The 27,112-nt window shown below is 52.4% G+C and overlaps 13 protein-coding genes across 13 annotated transcripts; 5 read left to right on the forward strand and 8 right to left on the reverse strand.

Annotated features, from left to right (window-relative positions):
* Nucleotides 1–538: 538 nt before the first annotated feature.
* Nucleotides 539–1,644, forward strand: A1O1_07252 (uncharacterized protein; the record flags this gene model as incomplete). The annotated part of the gene is made up of 3 exons (XM_007728124.1): nt 539–810; nt 889–1,094; nt 1,157–1,644. 3 exons carry the CDS (start codon nt 539–541, stop codon nt 1,642–1,644), a joined length of 966 nt encoding a protein of 321 aa, XP_007726314.1.
* A 110-nt stretch (nt 1,645–1,754) lies between these two features.
* On the reverse strand, nt 1,755–4,177 carry A1O1_07253 (uncharacterized protein; the record flags this gene model as incomplete). The annotated part of the gene is made up of 4 exons (XM_007728125.1): nt 1,755–1,966; nt 2,035–2,238; nt 2,301–3,997; nt 4,068–4,177. The coding sequence occupies 4 exons, from the start codon at nt 4,175–4,177 to the stop codon at nt 1,755–1,757; spliced, it is 2,223 nt and encodes a 740-aa protein (XP_007726315.1).
* A 544-nt stretch (nt 4,178–4,721) lies between these two features.
* A1O1_07254 (salicylate hydroxylase) lies at nt 4,722–6,252 on the forward strand (the record flags this gene model as incomplete). Its single annotated transcript, XM_007728126.1, has 5 exons — nt 4,722–4,831; nt 4,900–5,051; nt 5,104–5,171; nt 5,233–5,598; nt 5,653–6,252. 5 exons carry the CDS (start codon nt 4,722–4,724, stop codon nt 6,250–6,252), a joined length of 1,296 nt encoding a protein of 431 aa, XP_007726316.1.
* A 674-nt stretch (nt 6,253–6,926) lies between these two features.
* On the forward strand, nt 6,927–8,819 carry A1O1_07255 (uncharacterized protein; the record flags this gene model as incomplete). Its single annotated transcript, XM_007728127.1, has 2 exons — nt 6,927–7,155; nt 7,240–8,819. 2 exons carry the CDS (start codon nt 6,927–6,929, stop codon nt 8,817–8,819), a joined length of 1,809 nt encoding a protein of 602 aa, XP_007726317.1.
* Nucleotides 8,820–9,095: 276 nt separating this feature from the next.
* Nucleotides 9,096–10,823, reverse strand: A1O1_07256 (uncharacterized protein; the record flags this gene model as incomplete). The annotated part of the gene is made up of 1 exon (XM_007728128.1): nt 9,096–10,823. The coding sequence occupies one exon, from the start codon at nt 10,821–10,823 to the stop codon at nt 9,096–9,098; it is 1,728 nt and encodes a 575-aa protein (XP_007726318.1).
* Nucleotides 10,824–11,145: 322 nt separating this feature from the next.
* On the forward strand, nt 11,146–12,163 carry A1O1_07257 (3-hydroxyacyl-CoA dehydrogenase; the record flags this gene model as incomplete). Its single annotated transcript, XM_007728129.1, has 2 exons — nt 11,146–11,409; nt 11,480–12,163. 2 exons carry the CDS (start codon nt 11,146–11,148, stop codon nt 12,161–12,163), a joined length of 948 nt encoding a protein of 315 aa, XP_007726319.1.
* Nucleotides 12,164–12,455: 292 nt separating this feature from the next.
* A1O1_07258 (uncharacterized protein) lies at nt 12,456–13,463 on the reverse strand (the record flags this gene model as incomplete). Its single annotated transcript, XM_007728130.1, has 5 exons — nt 12,456–12,554; nt 12,614–12,750; nt 12,804–12,913; nt 12,971–13,143; nt 13,197–13,463. The coding sequence occupies 5 exons, from the start codon at nt 13,461–13,463 to the stop codon at nt 12,456–12,458; spliced, it is 786 nt and encodes a 261-aa protein (XP_007726320.1).
* A 391-nt stretch (nt 13,464–13,854) lies between these two features.
* On the reverse strand, nt 13,855–15,477 carry A1O1_07259 (uncharacterized protein; the record flags this gene model as incomplete). The annotated part of the gene is made up of 1 exon (XM_007728131.1): nt 13,855–15,477. One exon carries the CDS (start codon nt 15,475–15,477, stop codon nt 13,855–13,857), a length of 1,623 nt encoding a protein of 540 aa, XP_007726321.1.
* A 462-nt stretch (nt 15,478–15,939) lies between these two features.
* A1O1_07260 (uncharacterized protein) lies at nt 15,940–17,784 on the reverse strand (the record flags this gene model as incomplete). Its single annotated transcript, XM_007728132.1, has 6 exons — nt 15,940–16,476; nt 16,528–16,887; nt 16,946–17,140; nt 17,190–17,462; nt 17,515–17,536; nt 17,588–17,784. The coding sequence occupies 6 exons, from the start codon at nt 17,782–17,784 to the stop codon at nt 15,940–15,942; spliced, it is 1,584 nt and encodes a 527-aa protein (XP_007726322.1).
* Nucleotides 17,785–18,469: 685 nt separating this feature from the next.
* On the forward strand, nt 18,470–19,825 carry A1O1_07261 (uncharacterized protein; the record flags this gene model as incomplete). The annotated part of the gene is made up of 1 exon (XM_007728133.1): nt 18,470–19,825. One exon carries the CDS (start codon nt 18,470–18,472, stop codon nt 19,823–19,825), a length of 1,356 nt encoding a protein of 451 aa, XP_007726323.1.
* An 872-nt stretch (nt 19,826–20,697) lies between these two features.
* Nucleotides 20,698–22,726, reverse strand: A1O1_07262 (uncharacterized protein; the record flags this gene model as incomplete). Its single annotated transcript, XM_007728134.1, has 7 exons — nt 20,698–20,881; nt 20,943–21,272; nt 21,356–21,867; nt 21,920–22,042; nt 22,095–22,214; nt 22,278–22,485; nt 22,539–22,726. 7 exons carry the CDS (start codon nt 22,724–22,726, stop codon nt 20,698–20,700), a joined length of 1,665 nt encoding a protein of 554 aa, XP_007726324.1.
* A 1,037-nt stretch (nt 22,727–23,763) lies between these two features.
* On the reverse strand, nt 23,764–24,162 carry A1O1_07263 (uncharacterized protein; the record flags this gene model as incomplete). Its single annotated transcript, XM_007728135.1, has 2 exons — nt 23,764–23,853; nt 23,941–24,162. 2 exons carry the CDS (start codon nt 24,160–24,162, stop codon nt 23,764–23,766), a joined length of 312 nt encoding a protein of 103 aa, XP_007726325.1.
* A 1,301-nt stretch (nt 24,163–25,463) lies between these two features.
* A1O1_07264 (UTP-glucose-1-phosphate uridylyltransferase) lies at nt 25,464–26,988 on the reverse strand (the record flags this gene model as incomplete). Its single annotated transcript, XM_007728136.1, has 2 exons — nt 25,464–25,570; nt 25,626–26,988. 2 exons carry the CDS (start codon nt 26,986–26,988, stop codon nt 25,464–25,466), a joined length of 1,470 nt encoding a protein of 489 aa, XP_007726326.1.
* Nucleotides 26,989–27,112: the final 124 nt, after the last annotated feature.

A 27,112-nucleotide genomic window follows, 5' to 3' on the forward strand; every position in this document is an offset into this window, starting at 1 on the left:
GGAGGAGGGTCCAAACCAGGCCAGTTCCACAGATACGATAAGGTAGAGAGAATCCGTGGTGATAGAACGAATCTGGATCTCGTTTCGGCACCTTATCAGTGGAACAAGGGGGGAGCTCTATGCCATATCGTAGTGCTTCGTTCATAGCAGTCCCGCTCGTGGCTTATCGAGTATCTTGACCTCGCTTTCCGACCCCGCGGATACACCGGATGTCTATATAACACTCCCCAATCTCATTATCGCTCCTAGCAGTCACCACATTACCCATCTGCCATATCTAGAATGTACAGGGACCAGATAGCGATACTGAGATAGTGGTGGAGTACGACTCGTGGCTTTCCCACCGGCTTCGGCAACGGGAACAGGCCAGAAATTCAAGATCGCGGCCAAAATGGCTGGCGGTCCCGTAGTGGCGCTGCTATCTGCCCGACCTCTACCACAATCACCCCTTCATTTACTCTTAGAAACTCTCCTTGGTTTACCGTAGTGATTAAACAATTACATCGACCCAGCCGTTGAACAGAGCAACTTCACCACAATGGCAGCAAAACATTACCTCGACCCTTACAATGCAGCTTTCGCTGAAGCCATGTCCGGAGAACCTTCGCCTCATGTCCTCGGCTACGTCAAGGGACATGAGGCTCTGGAAGGTCTACAGGAGCAAGAGCCAGCATATGATATCGATGTAGAGACGTTTCAAGTGCCTTGGGACGACGTGTCAACGAACGTGGTGATATTCAGACCCAAGTCGGCACCCAAGCCGTGTCCTATGGTGTTTTATATGCACGGCGGTGGCTGGGTATTAGGCAGGTAAGAACAGCCAGCGTCCCAACGGTCAAGCCGCCGGTTGAGAAGTGACCTGTCTCCATGTTAACTGACCTCCTGCAGTCCCAAGTCATTCGCGCCGCTGATGGAGGACCTGGCACGTCAGTCAGGTGCGGCCATGGTGTTTCCCGACTATTCACTTGCCCCTGGGAAGCAGTATCCGTTCCAGTTCGAGCAACTATATGCCGTCCTCGATCACATTGCTCGTCAACCGCACAAATACAACCTTTTAACTGACCATATTGTTCTCGCTGGGGACAGCGCTGGAGGTAAGAACTGTCTGCATGTTCAAATGTGCCCTATGGATTTGCTGCTGACCCTGTTGGACCAGGGCATTTCGTCATTGCACTGATGCAGATGTGTCTGGAACGGAATCTACCGGCCAAGATTGCGCAGTTGGTGATATTCAATCCGGTCACAGACACACATATCAAGATGGCTTCGTACGAAACCTTCAAAAATGCGCCGTTTCTGCCCGTCGACACACTGGACTGGATGATCGACTCTTTCTTACCCAACAAAAAGGACCGTGAAAATGCGCTAACCTCTCCCCTGACATTTGCGTCGGATCAGGTGTTGGCCAAGTTTCCACCAACAATCATCTTTCTTTCAGAGGTCGACCCCCTTGTGGACGATGGAAGAGCATTTGGTCACCGACTTCAACAGGCAGGGGTGGACTGTGCCATCATCAAGGGGGAAGGCCAGATGCATTCGTATGCTCTTGTCCTCCCCCTGAGGAGTAAACCCACCGCTCGTGCCATAGTTGAGCTTGCTGCTTTGAAGATCCGCAAGGCCCTTTTTCCCTCCACATCATCGTAGTGAATCACGTGGAGTCCCGGGATGGATTGATTACGCAGACAACATCAAGCTACAACGGCATAGGGTCCAACTAGCGTGGCTACATATACATTAAACTGTCAAAGGAATCGCTAGACAATCCCTCGTAAAGTTCCATCGATGGCCCAGCCAAAGCCTTCGAAAGCCGAAGGTTCTAACAGATCCGACGTCAAGAATTCGAACGCGTCTAGCGGTTCGGGGTTGAGGTACATGCCACCATTCGCCTGAGCTGATGAGTCCTCGGATTGTGTTTCGGTAGCCGTCGAACGTAGATCGCCGCTGGTCTCGTCGGATGGGATGGGGGCTGTGGATACACGGTTAGCAAGCTTGTATGACCGTGTCGTGCATGCCGGTGACTGGCCAGGTACCTACCTCGAGAGACGAGCATGTCAGATAGATTGCGAATGTATTTTGAACAGCTATAGACCAGAGCATCTTCGTGACTGAGCGCCCGGAATATCGTGTCGGCCTTTCTGAGAAGCTCCTGACAGTGGGCGATGGCTGCCTCGTCGGGGGTGCTCTGTCCATGTTTTGCCAGCAGCCATCGGCCGCTGATGACCAATGACGCTGTAAAGGCTGTTCGATGGGGATTCGGTCAGCAAGATTGATCTCCCGCGTGCATTCAAAGGAGAACCAACCGTAATACAGAGTAAAGTACCACACGCCCAGGTTGTTTTTACTGGTTGGGTCGGTGCTCAGTATGGCATGCACAATCTCAATGGTGCTTTCCGCCGACTGCACACATTCATAGGCCCCTGCCATTGCCAGCTGGAATACGTATGGCGATGTTCCGCCGTTCTTGTTGTCCCCATGGGACGCACGAGACAGTGTCGCACTGAGCAACGGCCTGTGGATCAGGGTATTGAGGTTGTGGTACCTGAGAGTCAAGATGACGCAGAGTCTGTTGGCCTGGGTGTTCTCGAGGAGCAAGGCTGACTGAGGCGTGCAAAGACGCAGTTGGTCTGGCAGGTTGGAAGCCCATGACTTGAGAGCCATTCGGAGCTCGTCGGTTGATTGTAGTGAAGCCAGATCGTCCAATTCGACGTTGTTGGCCTCAACATTGGCGCCGTACTGCTTCATCAGCGACATGCCCATCAGCTGATACAGCCGAAATGACACGTCTAGGAATTGACCGGGCAAATCAACAGCCTTGGTGAAACCATCGCGCAGTGTTTGAGATAACCACGAGAGTGGCTGCCGACTAAACGCCTGCTCGTCCACGACCGCGCATGGTCTGCCAAACACCGCGCTCAAGACTTTATCTAGACCATAGATGACCAGCCAAGTGCGACGATAGGTCTCTTGGGTACGTGGGGTCAGTCCTTTCCGGTGGTTGTCACTATGAAGACCCAACGCAATCGCTGAGCGCACCAGCAGACCGTGCATGTTCCAAGCTTGGGAAGACCTCTGTGTACCCTGGCAATGGATGACAACCAGGACGAGGTAATGGATGATCTCGATGCTGATCACTCTTTTCGTAATTTCGTTACAGAGGCCCGTTGCTCTTTGGTAAAATACGTCTGATCGGTCGAACCGCGTCTTGCTCGATGCCTTTTCGTTCTCGTACTGATCGAACTTGCTTGCCATGGCAAATACCATGTTCAGAGTTCCTAGCCATGTCCTTCGAACCTTGGTGAAGCCATTGGCCTTGAACTCGGCGTATGCATTTCTGGTTGTCTCTTCGTGGATGAAAGGGAAAACCATACCGACTGTGTTGAAATAGATATCGAGCATGTTGTCCATCGCTTCTTCTGACGGCAACGCGGTAAGCGCTGATTCTGGAACGTTTGGAACTGTCGAGAGAGGCGAGGATTGGTGTTGGGAATGTCTCTCCATATTACTCTCCACCAAGATCGAGTCATTGTCGGCCGTCGGTTGGGCTGTCGCGGTCGACGGAGACTGATGGAACGCAGCGGCTGCCCGAAGTAGCACCCGTGTAAAGTGTAGATTGGATGACTCTCCAAAGTAGGCAGACGTGCGCTCTTCGGTAAAAGTCATGGCCATGCCGTTCGTCGTCGCGTCTTCATCCCGCGGCTCCTCCAGAACGTTGGCGCGGTAGGGGCTTTCTTCTGGCGGCAACGTCGCTCCCGATGCAGCAGAAGGCTGAGACGGTCGCATGGCACCGTCGACGGCGCTCTCGGCACATTTGGAAAGATGGCCTTTCAGCAACTTGTCCAGCCGTTGCACCCCTCGCTCATTGGCAGCGACGCGATTCTCCAGGTCAGAGAGATACTCCTTGCGCACGAGCACGTTGGCGGCGGAGTCGGTGGGCTCATACTGGCATACGAAGCCGAGTCCTATACACGAGGCGCACGAGGGTCGTTGTCCATCGCATCTGATGGCAGAGGCATGTCAGTATCCTGCGCCGAGCCGGGCTTAGAGGCTGTCTGTCCATGATGACGCACCTCGACTTGCGCATGCGACAGGCATTGCAAGCTAGACTAATCCGACGTCGTTTGTTTGGAGGGGTTTCCGAATGCGTCGCCTGGTCGTGTGCTTGTGCCTGTGCCGACATTGTGCCGGAGGCGAGGCGGAATTGCTGGGGCCCTTGAAAGACCGTGGAGGATTGGGAAAGGATGAGAAGCCAGAAGTCGAGGGGAGCAACGGCTTCTTCGGGGGAGCGGGGGGCGACGAAAGGGGGTACCTTTCCGGGAAGCTTCCCCGGCAAAGCCGGTAAAGCCGGTACACAAGCCGACGCCGACAAGAGCCCCACTTACGCTACCTACTAGGTAATAGTAGTTGATCCCTCGTCTGGACGTCCACTGCATCGCCTGATAGACCCTGTCGTCTGATGTGGCTGATATCTGCCGAATTAATTTGCCCAGAGATAAGGCTCCAATTCGCCTCACTAACTACCGGTACATAACGGGTGTTATCTTGAAAAGATATCTTACGAAGGACATCTTACGAAGGACATCTTAAAAGGGAATCGGGATATCCTACCACATTCGAGCCAGTGGGCAACCACCGCGATGAGAGACCCTCGAGCCAACAACGACATACATGTCGCCATTATTGGTGAGTTGTCCAGATGATGTCTTCTCGGCTGCAGCAAGTTAATGGGAACGTTAGGCGCCGGAATTGGCGGCCTTGCTTTGGCCATTGGATTGCACAACAAAGGTATATCCTTTACGCTGTATGAGGAAGCGAAAGGATATTCGGCTGTAGGGTGAGATTCAGGATGCTCCCCCTGGGGACCTTGTAAACCAAAAGTCAGGTCTTCTAACTTGTTCAAAGTGCTGGCATCGGCTTCGCCCCCAACGGTCTACGGGCAATAGACCTTATTGAGCCCCGATTTCGTCCCAGATACGAGAAGATTTGTATCGGAAACAAGGGCGCCGATGCCCAGAATGTGTTTTTCGAGGGCTTGCTCCTAGAAGAGGGCCTTGGTACGTATGAGATTACCATTCTCAATTTCGACGTCTAACAACCGGTAAACAGGTCAAGATCAACCATGGTCCGGCAATTTAAAGTCAGCCTGGGGCCATCCTAACTTCGACCGGAAATCGGTCAGTTGCCCTGTCGCCTTTGATTGGGGTACATGTCGAGCATAGCGCTAACCTTCTCCAGGCCCATCGAAAGACACTTCTAGATATCATGACCAGCTTTATTCCCATCGAAAAGGTCAAATTCAGCAAACGGCTGACGAAAATTGAGCAACATCCCGACAAGGTGGTGCTCACATTTGCAGATGGTGAGTCTGCAGAGGCCAGCATTCTAGCTGGCGCCGACGGCATCAAAAGTACCGTGCGATCCCACGTCCTCTCGCCGCTTCATCCCGAACAAGTCGCTCCAGTGTACGCCGGCGCCTATTGCTATCGAGGTGTGATACCAATGTCGGAGGCGGAAGAGATTCTCGGCGACCTCACCGACGTTGCAAAGTTCTACTTCGGTTACAAACGCAGTGCCGTTACTTATCGCATCACTGGCGGAGAGGTAAGTTAATGTCCTCCACTCACAAAGGCATTGCTAATGTTGTCCGAATGGCAGGAGTTCAACTTTCTGTTGTGCAAGGCGGACGACGACGGCTGGAAGTTGAAGGATGCTGTGACCGAAAGGGTTTCACATGAGGCCATGATGGCCGACTTCGAAGGCAAGGGCGTCGATGAGCGCTTCCGGAGACTCCTCACCAAGTCTTCGCCCATTAGATGGGGGTTCTTCCATCACTTGCACACCTCAACATACTACCGCGGTCGCGTGGCTCTATTAGGCGACAGTGCCCATGCTTCCCTGCCATTCCAGGCCGCTGGAGCCGCTCAAGGCTTGGAAGATGCTTGGGTACTGTGCAGTGTCATTGCGGAACTCGCCAAATCTCCTAGGAGCGCTGCAAGCTTGGGACCAGAAATCAGTGCCGCTCTTGCTGCTTACGATTCGGTCCGACGACCGCGAGCACAATTCCAGCTGGAGCAGGCTGCTGAAGTGGGCCGTATGCTCTTCTTCCAGCACGAAGAAGCGGGCGCCAACATGGACAAAATCCTGCCCAAGCTACAACAAGGCCGTTTCAATTGGCTGTGGTTCCACGATATCAACACAGATGCGCAGAAAGCCGTGGCCCAGATGAAAGAAGCAAAGCTTCGAGCTCAAATCTGAGATTGTGAAATTCGAATCGGAAAGAGACCTTGAAGAAATCATGATAGAATCGAGTCTGCATTTAGCTGTTTCGCTGGAGGAGAGTACGTGATACCATGATCATAGTGCTGGAAATCTAAAAGCATTCCGGGATCCTACCCCATACGCGCTGGTTGATGTGAATGAAAGATAAGAAAAGATACTTAGAACAGATATATCAGCTACAGTCGTCGTAGACGCTTCGACAGTTCTCTTTCTTCAGGCTCAAGTTCTCACGCTTTGCAGTGACCATGGCGCTCCCACAGAAGCCCCCTCCTTTGAAAATCTCAGACTCTCCACATACTGTCAAGCTGTCCATCATCGATACAACGAGTCACATGTATAGCTCATCTGTCGCAAGCCGGACCCGAATGTTGACCGTCTGCCCAGCCGGAAGCTTTCCATGAGAGCCCAGAAAAATCCTCCTCGGGAACCTCCCCCGGTCCTCAGCCTCTCGAGCCGGAACGGAACAACTCATGGGGCCCAGCTAGCCCACTGGATTCGCTTGCCAATGAAACCAGCCCATGTCATCCCTCGACAATGGATGCCCAAATAGCAGGCATTGAATAGATAGGTAGGTGCCGTTGCACTCCTCCGGGGCGACCCTTTCACACTCGGTTTGAGACACAGTTGATTCCTTTGAAGCGATACTAGTCATGGCAATCGGTCTTCAGCGCTCGGCTTTCTTTGAAGCCCTCGAAGCCCACGATCCGCAATCTACGGCAATCGTCCACCACGACTCCAAAGTAACATACCCATATGCTTCGCTACTACGTGATGTTGCTCGTACCAAAGAGCAACTATTACGACTGACAGGGAGAGATGAAAGCACTATTGCGGGTGAGCGGATTGCATTCCTCGTTGAAAATGGATATGACTATGTCGGTATGTACTGGGTGTGCCCTCGACAATGGCATGCTTCGCCTTCACCGTTAGGTATGCTAAACGGAAACTCACTCCTTTCGCTAGTCACCCTGCTCACTATCTTGGCCTCGAATGCAATCGCTCTACCGTTGGCACCTTCATTTCCCGTCTCAGAACTGAGGCACATCATTAATGATAGTGGAGCTTTTCTCCTCCTGAGTTCGACCAAGTACGCTCGGCAAGCAGATGAGGTGTTGCAAGACGGACTGGAGAAGACCCCGTCGTTTCATCCGATGGATGACCTGAAGCAATGCTCAATCGATGACCAGGAGATCAAGCTGATCGGCGCCTCCGACGCTGCCGGTGGTGGTATGATGTTGTATACATCTGGAACGACGGCTAGACCGAAGGGTGTCCTACTGTCCACTGCCACTCTGGCTGCTCAAGCCCAGAGCTTGCTGACCGCTTGGAATTACACCCCTCAGGACCATCTCTTGCATGTCTTACCGCTTCACCACATTCACGGGACCGTGAACGCCATTCTGACGCCATTGCTCGCCGGGAGCAGCATCGAATTCTTATATCCTTTCGATGCTCATGTCGTCTGGGAACGCTTTGCTGCGCCTTTCTTGCCGACACACGAACACGAAATCACCAACGGTAGCTCGACCGGTACCCATCACAACGCAAGAACACCAATCTCGTTCTTCACGGCCGTCCCCACCATCTGGGCTCGTCTCCTGCAGACATATCGAACCCTGAATCTGGAACTCCAAACCGCGGCCAAAGAAGCAATTTCTCGACGACATCTACGGCTGAATATCTCTGGATCCGCGGCCTTGCCCACGCCCACACTGGACGGCTGGACAGAACTTTCGGGAGGCAATGTCCTGCTCGAACGTTACGGTATGACCGAAGTTGGCATGGCACTTTCTTGTGGTCTCCATGATTCCGATCGCGTCCCCGGGTCCGTCGGCTGGCCTCTCCCATCCGTGGAAGTACGCCTTTGGGAGGTTGATGAGCACACCGGCACCGGTGGCGTCATTCTTCAAGGTGAGGAAATTGATCCCGTCTCGGGGAAAGAGCGTCAGGGTGAGATCCAGCTGCGCGGCCCGACCATCTTTCGAGAATATTGGCGCAACAAAGCTGCCACGGAGAAAGAGTTCACCGTCGACGGTTGGTTCAAGACAGGCGATATCGCCGTACGCCGCATGACGCCCGGGTCTGGACAAGGGAAGTCGGGGTCATGGGCGCGTGGGCCGGCTTACTTCATCCAAGGTCGGCAAAGCGCGGACATCATCAAGACGGGCGGAGAGAAGGTCTCTGCTCTGGAGATCGAACGCGAGATGCTGAGTCTCCCACAAATCCATGAATGTGCTGTCGTTGGCCTGCCCTCGGAAAGTTGGGGACAAAAGGTAGTGGCTGTTGTCGTGCTTTCTGAGGACTGGAAGGACAGTGATAAACCGTGGGGTGTGGCGGACATGAGACATGAGCTGAAAGACCGTTTGGTGCGGTACAAGATCCCGCAGGACCTGGAAATTGTGAGTAAGATCCAGCGCAATGCCATGGGCAAGGTGAATAAGAAACAGCTGGTGGCTGCGGTTTTCGGGGATGTTGAGAAGATTAGGAGAAGGAGCATGGATAAGAGGGAAGAGAGGGAGAGACTGAAGAAATTGTTGAAGTAATATATACTCAGTAGACTTGCCAATGGGTTGAAGCTTTTGTAGACGTTATAGGGGTATATCAAGACTGTATTAGGTTCAGCAGTTAGACTACAGGCGCTTCCAAGGCAGACCCCTGTGGGGACTTACCTCGAGGTTTGTGACACGAAGGTTCACTTGCAACAGAAGAAAGACCGCTATGTGATATAACGTGAATACAAGTCAGCCTATTGAGGCTCCCCTTGGTTGATTTTCCCTTGGTTTTGGTATTGCATCTCTAGTATACATGGTTCTAGGTATCTAAGATGGAGATGAAAAGCTCCTATACTTGTGATGGCAAAAGGGAACTGGCGGACTGGTCCATCTTGCACTCGACTCCTGGTCTGTATAGCGGACTATGGGCGCCAGAACTCGAAGCTTGGAGCCAAACACCGAGTCCGAGAAGGTGACGAAGAAGTCCTCGTTCTTCATGAAACTGTCTGCACGCTCCCAAGACTCCAAGATGGAATAGTAGAGAGGAGCGACGTGTGCGTCACTTGACCACGGGGCAAACTGGTACTTGTCCTGAATTCTTTGGACAACATCGCGCGAATACAGTCGGACGTCAGGGTTCAGCGTCGCCATATCATACCCAGTGAGTGCACAGTGGCCATGGTATGAGCCCCCTTTGACATAGCGATCGCGAACTGCACACATGGCTGTGAGGGCTGTCAAGGCGCCCGTCGACATATCAGAAATGGGCAGACTTGGTAGCACACCCTGACCGGCGGGACATCCGAACGATTGGCCCATTACGTAGGAGCTTCCTGCAGCAGCGTCGGCCACTTGTTGCCAACCTGGACGTTCGGCATAACAGCCATCAGGGCCATAGCAATTCTCGTCCACGTAGATGATGCCTTTGCCACGTTTGTTGGCGAGTTCCAAAGCCGCGTGGAGCCCGAACCCACGCCTCTCGAGGGAGCGCAGACGATAGCCCTGCAAGATGACATCGGCTTCCTCGAATAGCTGCATCAGTCGTGCATGGTCCGCAGGATCATTCAAGTCTAGATCGATCGTCGTTTTGCCGGCCATCAAAGAAGAAGGTTGCGCTGGAGTATAGTCCTTGAGTTTGGATGAATTTACCCGAATGACCTCCGCGCCCATGGACGCAAGGAGAGCGCCAGCTGCGGTACCAGCTATGATGCGGGCCAGCTCGACCACTTTGATTCCTGCAAGCGGTCGTTTGTCCTCGGACTTGGGCAGTTGAGCAGGTGGCAAGGCAGGGCAATATGTCTGCTGGGCGTAGTTGATGAGAGGATGCCGAGCAAGGCGCTGGCCCATCTCGGTGTCGCGCCAGCCCTTTGGTGAGTAAACGATCGAGCCGGAAAACCCACGCTCAACCATAAGCTGCTCAATCTCTCGTGCACGGTAGGTGCGTACACGTTCCTGGATGAGAGCGTAGGCAGCGTCATTCGTCCGAATTTCAGCATCCTTGTCCTTTGTGATGCCAATGACTCCCAAAAGCTTCCATGGATCGAGTGAGCCATGAAGCTGGAACCAGGTTCCTTTGTCCGCCGTCTCATAGATCGCCGTGGCGCGGTAAACAAGGGGCGAATTTGATTGGCGATCTTTATCCCACTGAGGAACAGTTGGGAGATTCAGTATGGCGGATCCCTTCGTCCCATCCACAGTCACCAGTGCTGGCGTGGCGGGATACAAACCTGAATGGTCTGTGTTGACATGGGTTGTCGTACTTGTCGTGAGGCCGCGTAGCTGTAGGATTTCCAGCCCTACAATACCAACCATGGCATGAAGGACGGCTGTAATGGCTTGTGATTTGATGGGGCCTGGGATGATGGGTAGATCATCGCCTTCGAACTGGACGCCATTGATCAGAGCGTCGTTCTTGGTGAATCCGGGAGTCTTTTCTGCAAAGAGGCGCAACAGCCGCCGGCATTCTTCAGGCACTGGAGTGAAGCTTGTATCGACCGAAGTCCCTGGACCGTAGCCAGCCTCGTCGGACCCACTGGGAGATCCCGTGACCTCCATTCTGCTCGGCGGAAGAAGTGTGTAGCTGACGCGACTTGCTTGAAACTTCCGTAGGAGTGTCTTATTGCTCAATGGAGGGCCTATGCTGGTCTAGCAGACGCCATCCAGCCTCACGCGAGATAATATACAGAGTGAGCACTTGACCGAGATCGACGCTGTCCAGTGCCCGAAGTGTCGGGACATGTTTCCGAACTTCCCCCGCCGGACAGAAACCCGTTCCTTCACACAGCGCGGCATAGGCAAGTCTGGATTTGGCCCTGGGCAAAAGGAATATACTAATTGGACTTCAACAAATTGTTATTGTCGTTCCGTCGCGCCCAGGATGTCGCAGCAGATCCGCACAGTGGCCGTCATCGGCTGTGGTGTAATTGGAATGAGCTGGGCATGTCTCTTCCTCGCCAAAGGCCTGAAGGTGATCATTACCGACCCAGTAGAAGGTGCCGAAGACCGATTCAGACGTTATCTTGACGAGGCATGGCCTAGTATTCAACTGCAACTTGGGTCCCTTCAGCAGGAGCCGGCCAAGAACTATGAGTTCGTGGCCGATATAGTTCCCAGACTGATCGAGGTCGATTTTATACAAGAGGTAATGCTCTATAGAGCCTATCTGGTGTGCCCCAGTACACTCCCGGTTCGACTGACCATGATATCTGTAGAACGGACCCGAGAGAGTCGAGTTCAAGCAGGAGCTCTTCAAAACACTCGACCAGCATGCCAGGCCGGGCGTTGTCATTGCCTCCTCATCGTCGGGCTTGCCTTCGTCCGCCTTCATCGGACAATGCGAACATGAGCCTGGCCGAATCCTGATCGGGCACCCTTTCAACCCACCACACCTGATTCCATTGGTTGAAGTTGTGCCTCACGCCGGTACGACTCCTGCGATAATTACGACGGCCATGGCTTTTTACAGAGCCCTGGGTAAACGACCGGTGCTGATTCGCAAGGAGGTTCCGGGGTTTGTGGCGAACCGACTCCAGGCCGCCATCAATGCCGAAGCATACAGTCTCATCAGCCGTGGCGTCATCTCGGCGGAGGACCTCGATACTGCCGTGACGTCTGGCCCTGGACTTCGGTGGGGAGTGACTGGGCCAATAGTCACCAATGCGCTCGGAGGCGGAGGAGGCGCCGATGGCTTCAACACGAGGCTGGAACGTCTAGGCCCCGCGATCCGGGGCTGGGAGAAAGATATGCTGGAGCATCGTTTTGACTGGAGCGAAGAAAGGTTGTCATTGTTGAAGGCCGAAGTTGGAAACTACCTAACAGCAGTCAACTGGTCAGAACTGACAAGGCAACGAGACTCGGTGCTGCTTCAGTTACTGAAATCAAAGCCTAACTTATAAAACCTCAGAAGGTTGAGTGTGGGAGATTGTCCGAAGTTCAGTGGGATCATTTCGTATCTATGTACTCTAGTCAGATGTCTCGATTCGACTTGGCCCGGTCAGTTGATTTACTTCAACTGGGTAAAAAAAGTATCAAATCTGGCCACCTCGCGATATGACATGGTCATCGATCGGTCGAAGCAGCTTTTCCTGCCGCCGGTAAAGATCATAGTGCAGGCCGTCCGCTCCTGTTGTTCACGTCCAGAACCCTGCGATGATGGTCAATGCCCTACCCAGGATCGGGTTTGCTCGCTCACTTCTCTGAGAGCCAGTGATCAATCCAATCTACAAAACTCTTGAAACTCTGCTCCTTTGCCCATCTTTCGTAGGGATCGGACAGAAATGCTCGTGTCTGGAGAAGGTCTTCAGTTTTGCGTCTATACATCCATTCACATCCCGGGGGAGACTTACGGCAAACCCGTGGCCAACCTTTGAGAAGATCTGCATGTTGAAATCTCGGTTTGCTTCCGTTAGAATTTCAATCGTTCTGCTTCGCGACTCGGGCACAAAGAGCGCATCGGTATTGGGAACCGAGAAGAAGATGGGCGCTTTTCCTTGATCAGAATCGACGACGCAAACAAAGTGCCTTCAAGGGACTTACCCTCAATCCCGGACACATGACTCTCCATCATGAAAGAGGGATGAGCGACGGCGCCGACCTTGCATATGCCAGTCTTGGACAGCTGGCTACAGACGAATCGCGCACCCCAGCTATTGGCACTGGTGAATAGTTTGATCTTGATTGATCCAGAGGGGAAATCATCTCACCAGTAGCCCACACAGGCGAATTTTGTATCTGGATCTTTGCCGTATTTTGCGTGGACATCTTTGACCCATCTCACGGCAACTTCTTCAGAAGACGGCAGGTGCTTGTTTCTCCAAGCCTGGAAATCAAAGTTTGGATCGCTGAGAGGCGTCTTGGAATGCTTCGTCACCGCATCCTGATATAGACGTCAGCAATTCTGTTGTTTGTGCTCTCGGCTCGGATCCGTACTCCAAGGAAGTAATCAACGCCTAAGACGAGATACCCGCAGGCAGCGAATGAATCCATCATTAGGAAACTGTTGATATGAAGTCCAAATGCATCAGGAAAGAATAGAATAACATTGTTGTTTGCTGTGTCCGGGTTGGGCTTGGACACGTAGGTGTCTACTCCATTGATGCTTTCGATCACCCCCTTCTGCTCGCCGGTATGGATGGAGCCTTTGAGACAACAGAGGTCGGCAGGCTTTGCAAGCACTCGATCTTCGGTGGTAGCCATGGTTTGAATCTTGAGTAACGGCGTCAAAGGTGATTCTGTCGACAGTGGGCGTGCTTCAAGATATTCCAGAATCCATCCATGTGGATTCTGACATCTTACATCCGAAATCACGGCAACCCTCGCGGCATGCTCGGCTGGCTCCGGATCGACGCTGATTGGGCAGTCCTACGTCGGCCTCCCTCAACTAGGTTGTAGATCTCGAATACATTATACTTGAGATGACGGGAATCACGAATGATTTCCGCTTACAAGTGGCCCAAGGGACTATTGTGTAGATACGCCGAAGATGACAACTCATCGTCTCTCTCCACGCGTTCTACCGGGCACACCTCGCGTCATAAACTCCTTCGTTTGATCGTCACAGGTCCTCTCTTCTCTGGTACTGGAGCAGTCACAGTCGTGATGAATCTCCGCCGTTCAATAACTCCCAGACTTCCAGACCCTCTTCCCACCTGTCATCTTCCCACACATCTGTCTCGCCGTCACTCCTCCACCTTCTCATTTCCTTGGGCCTGGTTGGCCCCCAATGCACCGACTTGCCTTCCACAAAGGCCGCAAACTCTTTGTTCCAAGCTCCTAGCCACGATTTCTCCTGGCTCGTCAGCCCTTTGGAGGTGTCAGTACCCCAGAACCAGATAGCCACGTCGGTCGCGTGTGTCACCCCCCACTCAACAGGCATCGTCTCAGCCACACATTCCAACCGTCGATCAAAACGGTATCGGAACACATCTTTGCCCGGTTCCAGACCGCCCTTGAAGAGCGCATGTAGAAATCCCCGCTCGAGGCAGTGAACTTGAATATCCGCATAAATGTAACCAAAAAGGTCCTGCCAATCTTCGTAGCGCGATGGGAGAGACTGCGAAGGACCGCAGTAGTGATCCATGAGCTTTTGAGCCACCTTTTCGGAATATTCCCCGGCTAGCCGCGCGTAGACGCCCGAGTAGGTGTTCTTGGGGGTGCGCCAGTTGCGATACACGTTGTGTTCCTCTTTACACTCGCCCATCAGCAGACTGATGTTACGGCTCTTCATCCTCTTGGCGAAGTCGCCGTCGTTGATCCTGCCCATAAGATCGCGGGGGTAGAACTGCCCGTCGGCCAAAGCCCGAAATTCGGAGACCGTCATGTCTTTCTGGACCTCTATCAGGTTTTGATACCGCAGAGATCGAAGTTGTTCTAGCTTTTGCTCTGCATCAAGGTCGATAGGGATGCCAAGTCTCGAGATGTACTCGTCGAACTGCTTTTGGTGTTCCTGGATGGACTTTGGTTCGACGCCCGGGCTGTTGGATAGCATCAAGACCCTTTTGATGATGGCCTCTGCGTCGGATCTCTGGTAGAGTTCATGTGCGAGCTGCTGGAAGGCCGAAAATCCTCCCGCCGAATAACCACCGACTGTGATATTGTCAGGATCGCCTCCAAAGGATGAGATGTTCTTGGCGGTCCATTCCAAAGCCGCCCGTTGATCCCAAAAGCCCATGTTCCCGAATGGACCTCCATCACCGCTTTCAGCCTCGTCGGCAAGCTCTTTCCCGGTCAAGAAGCCAAGCGCGTTCAGTCTATACGCTGGCATCACCACGATGCCCTTGAAGGCAGATTCGCCGATCAAGCGTACTAATGCTTCGGGCCGCCAATTGGGGCTTCCCCACTGCAAGAAACCTCCATGGAGATAGAATAGTACCGGCCATGAACCTTTCTCGGGCTCATCGGCCGGGATCCAGATGTTGAGCTGCAGACAATTCTCGTCGAAGAGAGCCGGATCGGGTGGTACCCGACTAGGAGGTTGCGGACATATTGCTGCACCACCTGTGAAACGACCGGGGTTCGCCTTGGTACCATATCTGTAGAATGATGGTAACTTGCGGGGAGCGCGAAATCGATAGGGGCCGATCGGTGGTAAGCCGTAAGGTACGCCGCCAAAGTAGCGAAGAATAGGTGTGTCGTTGGAGGTTATGGTCAACCCTTCAATATGTCCCAGCGGGCCGGCATCAAAGACATAGCTTTCCCTGTGGTAAGACATGGAGGAAAAGAGAATGTGGTTGAACGTTGAGAAAACCAAAGATCAAGACCTGCAAAGAGGATGATGCAATATGTAGAGCAACCCTATCTCTTAACTACGACGATGTTGTGGCCATTGAACGGAGGATTTCGGCACATACGGCCGCCAATCCCGACATCAGGGGAGTGGAGTGGCAGGCCCAAATCGGACGTATCCGTCGTTCAAGTTACTAGTGGTCCCGATCAACTCCTGGAAAATCATCGCGCATCATGCCGATACAACCACTCTATACATGGCAACGGGCTATGAAGGGAGAAGGAGCCTCCATGTTCTTGTTGAGTTTTGCAACGGCACTGCATTCAATCATTTTCAATTACCGAGTAAGGACAAACCCTCCTCCAGAGGTCGGAGCTTTGAGAGTTAGGAAGAAGTTACCCCCAAGAGGAATCTACTAAAGGCTGTGCACAACATAACATTGTCCAACTACGGTAGGCTCTCCATGAGACGACGAACCTGCAGCGCTGCTCCCAGGACTTTTTCCTCCTCCAAGCGTCGGCCCACAATCTGCAGGCCTATGTCGAGGCCATCCATCAAGTCAAGATCGTATGTTTGCCAATTCCACGCATCGAGGGGGTTCCGTGGTTCCACCTCGGGCAACACATCAGGATCCAATCCCTTGGTGACTTTGCCCGCCGGAAACGACAAAGCAGGGTAGTCAAGGAAGTTGAAGAGCTTGGTGTAACCGACCCAACGACAAGATCGGTGTGGAACTGCTGTATGAGGCATGGTAGGCACAAGCAGTATGTCTACTGGGCGTTCTGATGGTGCCCGGGCGTTGTTCCACATTTGGAGGTAGGCTTGCTGCGCCGCTATTTTCTTTTTGTTCAGTTGCCAATACTCATACACAGATATCGCGGGTGCACGATTGACCAGAGCTTCGACGTGCGGAAGGAAGGGCTCTCCACCTTCAGTGACCTCCCGCCGGATGTCTTCGCCACCATCCGCAGTATAATATTGATCCTATTGCTGTCAGATGGATTCTTCTTCTTTCGAGCGACTAAACCGTCTCACCATGATACTGATGCACTCGGTATTTAGGGATGTGTCCCATTCGACGATTTCGTGGCCGGCTTTCCTCAGTCTCGAAACCGTTTCTTCAAAGACACGCGCGATAGGCGGGTGTACTTTCACGACACCGTCATCTAGCATGGCACCAATGACCAACCGCTTCTGCGAAAAATCGTCAAGGACGTCTTGTGCCCAGGGCACTGGAGGTAGTAGAGCATCCAGATTCCAGAGTCCCATGTTGATGACTGCTTTTGTGGTGATGATGAGGGAATCTAGAGATCTTGCCATCGGACCTACAGCCGAAGGTACATGTTGTTGGCCATCTGTGGAGACTTCCACACCTTGATATGACAATCTGCCACTCTTTGGACGAGTTTTTAGTGGTACTTTCGAAGTGACAAGGACCCTCGGAGATACTTACACTCGGCTTGAAACCCCAAAGCCCGTTCATGTGACTGGGAATGCGGATAGAGCCCCCAATATCAGTCCCCCATCCAACCATTGAACCTTGTAGGGCTAGCAAGGCTGCCTCGCCGCCAGAAGAGCCGCCTGGCGTCAGTTTCGAGTTCTTCGGATGAGTGGTCAAACCCCAGATGGGGTTTTCGGTCTCGCACCACTGCCGATGTCACCCAATACTCCAACACTCGAAATCTTGTGGGCCTCACCATGATACTCTGCGGTAAGTTTGTTTTTGCGATGATGACTGCACCTAGCTCCTTGAGGACATGGACTAGAAGTGCATCAGAGTCTGCCGGCTTGAAAGCTCTGCCGATGTAGCCCAAGGTTGAGTCGAACCCCTTGATATTGAATTGGTCTTTCAAGGACATCGGAACGCCATGGAGCGGGCCTTTCAGGCGGCCTTCCTTTTTCCGAAAGGCATCAAGAGCTCTAGCCTGTGCTATGGCATCGTCGAAGCAAATTTCCGTAAGGCAGTTTGTCTACAACAAGTCCGTCAAAGCATGTTTGAGCGGAATGATGTCCACGGCGTACCTCTTCCTGGGCCTGACAGGCTCTAAACAGCGTTAGGTGTGGTGCAGGGCCGCTTGGGGTGCATTGAACTTACTTGTCGATGTAAGCCACGACAACATCTTCCGCCGAGATCGACCCCTTTTCCAACAGATCGGTCAGGGCGGCCACATTGTCTATTTGGGTGATTTGAGCATGGGCACTTGGATCTATTCTGCACCGGGAATGATTCTTGAGGTGTGCCTCGCGTTCTGCACGTTTGGCTGCAGCGACCTCCGTCCAGGGTCTTCGCATGGTTGACAGGTGTTTGTCCGACGTGGAACTCAAACACAGCGATTCTGGTTCGAACAAGCGTTCAAACATACGAGGATGTCTTGGAGATGGCAGAATGGCTCTATTGATCGTTATCGAGGATCCACCGAGCCTTTGGCTCCTCGTTCCGCTGAACGCGATCCACGAGGTTCGTTTAAGGAAGTGGCCCTCGGTGTTACGAAAGCATTCGGCGGAGCCGGATAGCAATATCACAATCAAGCGGAGATCGTGCAGTAGCAGTCACTCTGAGACCCTTACTAGTATCATCTGCAACCCACTGCGAAGGCTTATCTTGCGGTACGGATATAGACCTCCACTACGGGTACGCCGGGGCAAATCCGGATCCGTCTTCTCGGGTCTAGAAGCAAATGGCAGATAAGCGGCCCGGTTCCGGTTCGTTGGGAGTTATCGGATTATGGGCCCCGCGATATGACCAACCTCATCCCGGCCGACTTAGTAAACAGGTGTGCGTATACCATTAATCATCGACGCTGCTGGGTATCACGGTCCCCCGAGGTCGTTTGTGATTGTGAGTCCCGCTAGACAGACAAACATACTGTCCTGTGTAAGCCATCTTGGAGGTCGTCATCAGATTGTCTCGATTTCTTCCCCCTGTGCCCGCCCACAAGCCCAAAGCCCGAAGCCCAAAGCCCAAAGCCCAAAGAAAATGGCCTCCAAGTTGCGACAACCCGGCATCTTTGGTCAGCTATGCTGGGATACCTACACATTGATCATTTTGGGATTCCCAGACCGGGCAGGGTCAAGTCGTGATGACGTCCTGGCGACTCTAGACTCGGCGGCACAACGCGTGCTCGCCGCCTACCCATCCCTCGCAGGTCAAGTGGTCAAGCGAGGCATGACATCGACCAATTCTGGCACCTACGAAATCGTGCCATATCCGCCTCATGAGAACAAGTCGCCGGTGCGGCGAAAGGACTGCACGGAGCTTTGCCCTACTTACGAAGAGATTCTCCGTGCCGACGCTCCTTTCTTCATGCTGGATGGCGACATCCTGTGCCCCATGAAAGGTATGGGCTACGCGTACGATCCGTCCACCGAGCTTCCGGTCTTTATCGTCCAGGCCAACTTCGTCAAGGGGGGGTTGTTGCTCTGCTTTGCCTCCATGCACAACGCTCTGGATATGAATGGGCAAGGCACTGTCTTGAAGATGTTTGCTGCGGCTGGCCGAGGAGAGGAACTTGATCCTACCCTGGTGGCAGTGGGAAACCAGGATGCTGATAGCATTGTACCGCTTCTCAAACCGGGAGAACCCCCTCGGTCCCACGAGAATATGCGCCGCTCGTCGACACTGACAGCCTCCCCGAGTCCGGCCGGTCGTCCCAGGCCGTCACCATGGAATTACTGGCGTTTGTCGGCCGATAAGCTACCCGCGCTCAAGAAGGCCGCGACTAGTCCGGCTGACTGGATCTCTACCAACGATGCGATCACAGCATTCTTTGTTCAACGCCTCACAGCAGTGCGCGTCGCCGCCGGACGAGTGGCGGCAAACGAGGACGTTCACCTACAACGTGGCGTGGACTCGCGCTCCGTTCTGAAACCGCCTATCCCTGATGGCTATTTGGGCCACCTGGTTGCTATGGCCGATACCGAGTGGTCAACAGCCCAGGAACTCTGCGACTCTTCGCTCGCCGATGCGGCCCTCAAGATCAGAGCGTCGCTGCGTGAGGTGGACGATCACTTCATCCGCAGTCTGGCCACGTTGATCAAGACCACCGAGGACAAAACGACCATCTTCTACGGTGCAAAAAACAAGGCCGGCAGAGATTTCTTGGTCTCGTCATGGGCCCAGCTGCACTGGTTGTCGCAATGTGATTTTGGTCCTGGCCTAGGAACGGTGGATTTCGTCCGGCGGGCTCGCCTCCCTGATGTGCCTGACCTGACGTACATCATGCCCAAAGATCGAAAGGGAGACATGCATTTGGCGACCAGCATGTTCCAGGAAGATTTTGTCGGTCTGGTAAACGATAAGCAATGGAGGGAGTTTGCCGATCTCGTTGGTTAGGGCATATTTCTTCTCAGAGTATTTGCCGGGAGGATTGGGAGGATCGGAACGGCATTCGCGAAGCAATCAAGACAAATTCCCTCTGAAATTGTTCAGTGTGGGCTGGGAATTTCAATTAGTATTGTTATACGCAACGTAGCACTCCATACTATTGATAGTTTCTCCAAGTTGCACTTTATTGACTTCATCCGAAGACATACTTCCACCAGAGGAGCAAGCGACCTCCAAACTCAATCGAAACCACTTTCATATGATCTCATGGGCCCCCGGCAGCATCTCTGAGACCTATTCCACCATTGGTAAGCTATTTCGTTGATACCGACCACGGAAGGCCTCTGGTCGATTGCGGTTGCTGTCGAGAAGGCTGAAGCCGTTGATACTATAGGAGCCGAAACGATCAGAAGTGCTATACTAGTAACTGAGCAAGCTTACCAGAATGTTGACTCGGAACTGAGTGCTTTATCCTATGCCGAATCTGCAACTTTGGCAAACGAAGATGCCCCATTTTGGTTGAGTGTTTCGTTGTTTCCAGTACTGGATTCCGTGCTTCGTCCCGTCCCAACGACATACGAGAGCTGACCAGATGCTCGTATACCTGGCAACACATACAGACTAACAGTATATAGTGCTTCAGCCGTACATACATATGTATCCGAGACCCTTAGCATTTCTATCGATCCATCGAATCTATCTATATACTATCTATCATATCTTATGACCGTCAACTGTGATAGTGAACTTCCGATATCTTGTTTGCGATGAGACCTCAATTGAAAAGCCAGACGTTCCTGTGCAATTGACCCTCCTCTCGGTTTTAATGTCATCAGACGTAAATTCACCCACCTCCGGCAGCTGGTTACAACCCTCCAAGCTTAATGGGCCAGGCCATTGTCCTCGATCTGCCTGACGTATTTCAAGTAGCGAGAGACACTGGCCTTGCGGAATCCACGTCCCCACTTGATAAAGACAAAGTAGAGTGAGATCTGAGCCAGGGCGACAAACGCACACACCAGGAATGCATTCTGATAACCCATGTTGGTAACCCATGGCGTGATGCTAGGTCGGTCGTTAGCAAGAAATCCGTCCACCATTTTTTCCAGGGGATATAGAGGCTTACCCGTAGTTCACGGCGAAGACCATGGTGTTTCGGACGAGAATAACCGTCACCATGGCGTCTCCGCTGATGGATTTGTACGAATCAATGCAATAGCTGACCGGCAGTTGAACTCCAACCGCGATGCAGGTCGCAAGCATGCCCATGGCGAAGATCAATCCAAACCAATGGACATGGTGAGCTGCCCCCAAGCCCCAGATCAAAAGGCCCCCGGGGGTGAGTACCAACAAGATGCTGTAGAGCCACAGCCGGTGCTCTGGTTCCATGATACCGTTGTTACGTCGAGCCTTCCACAGTATGAACCGGTCGCCCACCGGGCCGGCGACAAAAAATCTGCGTTCGCAAGTTAGGGTCATAGATTCAAGAAAACAGTAAACAGTAAACAGCAAACAGCAAACAGCAAATCAAGTACTCACCCTAAGAACGTTCCGATCAGACACGACAAGTAAGACAATCCAACCATACTGGACGAGAAATTGTATGGCGGTGCCGACAGAATGAGCGAAGCGGTCCCGTTGAGGACCGCGAAGTAGCAGGCGATGGCGCCATACATGAACCCGCAGAAGACGATGACGGGAAAGGTCAGGAAGATCAGAGGTCGAAGGACCATCCCCTTCATTTGATTCTTCTTTTGCAGGTCTTCCTTTCTCAGGAGAGCCATCTTTTGTAGGAAGGTTTTCTTCTGGTAGGAGACGTGGACGCTACCTTGACGAGTATCGGGTCCAGTATCACCTCGGACAGCGGGCATCTTCTTCTCCGGGTCAGTGGTGGACGTTTCGAGGTTAGATTCGGCGCTTTCTGATTCCTGGTCCTCCGGAAGTGCCTCGTCCGGTTCGATGGCGAGAATCGGAGCCCGGTGGTAGTTGGTCTCTTCCATGAAGAAGAACAAGATCACGAAAGCCCCACCACAGAAGATGGCACACCAGTACTAGGAGAGAGATCAGTGGTTTCCCTGAAGAGCGGTATGTGCAACAGCGTACCAAGACCCATTGCCAACCCTGACCGTCATTGATGAAGCCCGAGATCAAGGGGGCGAAGAAGTTGCTGCCAGCCAGAAAGAGCGCATACACGCCAATGTATGTGCCTCGCTCGTGCGTGAAGTACTAGTTGCAGCTTAGTAGGAGGCACAAGTTATAGTTAAAGAAAGGTTCTTACCACGTCCGAGATGGAGACTTCGCACAAGGACTCAATCGGGGCGCTGAAGAAGCCCTGCAAGATCTTGTTGGCTATCCACTGACCGTTGGTCGTGGTGTACGGTGCCCAAATCATGATCGCCTGCACCGCCAATTGGTCAGTTGCCGATCGATTTGACAGCTCAACTTTGAAGTTTCAACTCACCATCGTGGCCAGACACGAGATCAAGTAGATGGGCCGCTTTCCATATTGCTGGGCCAGAGGTTGCCAGAAGAGGCACCCCCAGCCAAGGAACAAGAACATGTATCCAGTTCCCGTGTTCAGGTCGCCCACGCTGAGATCGATGTCAATCGAGATGGGCACGAGGACCGAGTAAATAGCGGCCGTGGCGATTCCGACGGAGAGAATGTAACTTTGCCCCAGTCAGTTACGTTGTCAGTCAGTGAAAAAGACGTCCACACATACGTGCACAGACACGCGAGGTACAGCAGCTTTCGCCGTGGACTCCAGTTCAAGGGGTCGTCAGGGTGTGCCGAGGGTGCAGGAACGAGCACAATGTCGCGCTTGCCACCGTTGGCGTGAAGGGCGTGGACGGTGCCCGCGAGGTCGACCAGGTGGACCGTCCCAGGAATGAAATCAGGAGATACCTCCATGTTGGAATGCATATTGGGATGCTTTCTAGAGGGAGAGACGACTTTGCAGGCTGGAGAACCAGTCTCCGAGGTGGATTCCAGCATCTTTTATATCTCTTATCCCCCTGTGAACCAATCCGGTTATCTAGCTCCAAGTCCGTACTTACCCCGAGAAGGCGAACAGTCCAGGTAGCCAAATGCAGGTAGCCAAACTGATCTCAGGATCGCTGGTTATCATGAGGGTATCTCTGCGAAGTATACCTTTGGAGAATCCACCCAATTAAAGATGATTGCGAGGTTCAGGAGGTTATCTTTATCAAGGTCTTTGTGGTGTGAAGGTGCTAGTGTACATGTAATTGTGGGAATCCTCTAGCAAGTCTCGATATCGGCCTTGAGGGATTGTGCACGGGCGGGAATAGACTCGGGAAGGGGGGCAAAGAGAAGCGACTGAAGGAGACAGGCACTCGGCGTCAGAGATACCAACCATCCGAGACATTCGGCACTCTAGAAAGAAGCGTCAGTCTAGAGGATCGAGACCTGATCCTATCTTCATTCATCCTTGTTCATTTGCACAAAGGGGATACCACTTTGCATTTCCAGTTCATTGGGCCGCGGAGTGTTCATAGCATGATAAAGTCAAAGCAAGATTCAGCCTTGGTCTCACTGAAGACCCACTCGGTCAACGGGGTCACCGGCTCTCCTCCCCGGGCGAGGACCCGGAGAGCTCTTTGGAACTGGGCCGGGTCGGGGAAGTAAAGGGCGGAAAGAATATCCCATCCGCGCGGTAAAGCCGGGAATGTCTCAGGGCACCAACGTCAACTTCGGCACCCAAGTTCGTACCATACCAAAGTTCGGATATTAGTAATCCCGTCTCCGTTTGTACGATATATTCATCTGCCACGTCTCTGTGACCACTTCGAGGATGACCATCTAGTGCGACAGAACTTGCAGAGATATGTCAAGGCAACGAGGGACTCGGAATGAGCATTCCCTTTCAACTAGGAAAGACCCACAACCTGGAAAATCTTTGTAGATGTATATATAATATAGCACCCTTTTCACCCACTACTCACAGGTGGTATGATTCCCACCTCATCACCCGGTTTAATCAGCATATCCAGCCCCGTCGTTGATCCCGGATCTGTACTCTGTTGTCCCGAAGTTTTTGTTCCTTCACCACTCTCCTTGTCCTTTGCCTCATGTGCATCATTGGCTATGTGGTCGCCGAGGTCAACGGCGGGGTCAAGCCCGTCCAGCTCGATGTCGAGATACTCCAGATTCACTGTCACGGCGGCACTCTTCAACACCTTGTCCACGAAGCCGGGATACATGCGCTCGAGAGTGGTGAAGATTTGTCTGAGTGAACTCGGCGCGGGCAGAGTGAGGGTTTCTGCACCGGTATATGTCGACGCCGAAGCAAATAGGAGAAGCGTGAATGTATCTTTCCCCATCCCCATGTCTGCTCCCTGTTTTGTGCTCCTCAGGCTCATCCAGTCGGCTTTGTACCTATTTTCGCCTCCGAACTTCCACAGCTCTCACGCCACAATTGCTATTTGTCACTGTAGCTGTTTAAGTCTTCTCCTTCTCCGGTTGCAGGCGTTGAACACAGTTCGTGTTTGTCGCTTATAGATATCTCGGTCCTTGAAGATCGGATACCGTGAGATACTCACTTCTCACGTGGTGTCTAACCTCTGACACGACAAGTTTCTCCAGACCAAGTGAATCTCGTCCCGATCCACCACAAGGCGTCTCGATGGCGGTTTTGCGGGCGGGTGAGTGATCAAACGAGGTGTCAGTTTGGCTGGGTATGGTCCAACTTTTGGTTCTCAAGCCGACCTTCGAACCTCTTTCTTGTCCTCCACAACCTCAAGCCGGCTCGAATCCAATCCTGCCCTCTTTCCACAAGGCGACGACGGAGATCTCTTAGCCTGGCGCCTGTCTGATCTTCGGCGTAGTACCAAGAGCAACAAGATAAATTATTAACTTGATGATCACAAAACACACTCTGATTGCCCTGGTTGACTGTTCACTGTACTGCGAATGCTGATGATCAGGGTTGTATTGGCTGCTGCGCTTTGGCTGTGAGAGGTTAGGCGATTGGAGAGAGCGCTGTTCCAGCTATACTCTTATTACCCGAATCCTTTCGTGTGTCGCCGTTATATATATGATTTGAGCTTGTTGCACTGCTCTGCCTGGTAACCGACACAACACCCCGTCTAGGTAGGTGTTGAGTGGTATGGAGAAATGACCGCCCAAAGAATCGTGATAGAAAGCTGCTAGGACTGTCCGGGGACAAGCCTGTCTCTTGTAAGACGAATGGCCCTTCTAATTGACAGTTCTGCAGTGTAATCAGATGGGACCGGGAGAATCATTCCGGAACGGAATAATGTTTATCCGAAAATAATACGTAAAAACGCTTCTCTCAATTAAATCTCCGACTTCCGGCTACAAATTACATCATTCTTATCTATAAATTCCCATCCACAAAGACCCTTCATAGAACTAAAGATTGCAGTCGCATTGTATCGATTTTGCTCTTGCACAAGGCATGACAGTTGAAGAAAATGCATCTGACCATAGCATGCGATATTACCGATGCATGCATGCACACCTAGAAACACCGTCTTTTTCCGTGGCGGGCATCTGCATATCTCTCCACTAGCTCACTCACGGGGATGATATCATCTTTCGCTCCGTTGTGATCTTCTCCCCACACTTTGGTCGTGGGTCATCTGTATGCCGGTACACATACCATCGTTTAATGCTCAAGTAGTCTCAAGCTTCCTTGAACAACAACATTCTCCAAGATTGATCCAGGTGGGATGTCGATGGTGCTATTCTCAGTCGCAACGATGATAACGGTGCCTGGAAAGAAAGTCAGAACAAGGACAATGTCAAGCAGGTCGTAGACTAGACTCACCCTTCAATACAATACCACGTCCAAAGTTAACATCACCAGTAACCGTCAAGTGATCCAATTCGACAATATTGGGGATGCTGCTGATTCGCTTCTGGAACTGAGCCACCTTTTTGAAATCACTACCCAACTTGATCAAGGGAGCAGGCCCAAAGCGGTTGGGGTCCATGACCAATTGACCATGGCTCAAGGTGTAGAGATTCGACTTGACCAGCATGAGATCGGAACACGTCTTGACCGGCAAGAATCGTCGTCGAGGAACGTTGACACCGTGGGAGTTCTTGAAATGCTTGATGGCGGCACCGACTGCGGTTTCGAGTTGAATGATGCTAAGGTCTGCTTCACCCTTCTTGTCGGCCGGGATGGACTTCTCGTTGGGGATGATCTCCATCTCCAGCTCGTTGGCCTCAACCACGCGCTTGATGGCTCGGAGATTCATCCAGATGTTGTTGGTGTTGAAGTACTTGAACTTTTTGATCGACTTGAATTCATTGACATACTGCTTGGGCACTTGAGCAATCTCGAGCAATCGCACTTTGCCTTCATAGTCGATGATGGTACCACCCTTCACATCGGCCTTGGTCTTGTCGGTCAACTCCATGATGTACTCGGCCTTGCTCTCAACCATGTGTTGCAAGATGCGGAGATCAACAACGGCACCAAGGTTGTCGGCGTTGGACAGGAAAATGATCTCAATGCCACGATCGAGAAGCTGGTCGAGAATGCCGCTGTTATACATGGACTCGAACACGTCTCCGTGACCAGGAGGGTACCAGTCCGAAAGTTGCGAGTCGTACGACTTTGGAACAGGTAGGAGTGAATCCTTGAGGACACGGGGGTAACGAGACTGGTTGAAGGTGAGGATGTCGATGTTGTGGCCTTCATACTTCTTGATGATGGAGGCAGTGTCTTCGTCGGTGTTGAAACTGTTCATCAGGACGAAAGGAACATTGACATCGTAGGTGCGGTTCAGGTATTCGATCTGTCGCACGGAAAGGTCGAGGAAGGACATGCCATCTCTGACCTCGATGACGGATTTTGGACCAACGCAACCCATAGAAGTACCAAGACCACCGTTGAGCTTGACCACAGCGAGTTTGTTCAAGAACTCCACAGCGTCCCCATTTGGCAAATCATCATAGCTGACGACCTGATCTGGGTTGGGAGGGTGGATCTTGGCCCAGTCAATCGTGTTTCCCTTAGCTCTGTCGTTGAGATATCTTCTGAACAATGCGAAAAAGTTATCCATCTCTGCCTCAAATCTCTTCTTTTCCGCCGGATCCTTCACAGTATCCGCAAGGGCATTGAGGGCATTGCGCATCTGGCTGGCTGCGACATTGGTAGAGGTGTTCTCAAAGGCCTGCATGATAGGAGATTTGATTAGCGGATGTTGCTGGTGGTCATGGTGGTGATCGTTTGCAGTTTTGTGCAGGTCAAAGGGTGGAGGCTTAAGAAGATGCATTGTGTCTGGTAGAAGGGAAGTGAAGGTA

This window comes from Capronia coronata (assembly GCF_000585585.1).
Source record: "Capronia coronata CBS 617.96 chromosome Unknown acBCG-supercont1.6, whole genome shotgun sequence".
In the NCBI taxonomy this organism is placed as follows: domain Eukaryota; kingdom Fungi; phylum Ascomycota; class Eurotiomycetes; order Chaetothyriales; family Herpotrichiellaceae; genus Capronia; species Capronia coronata.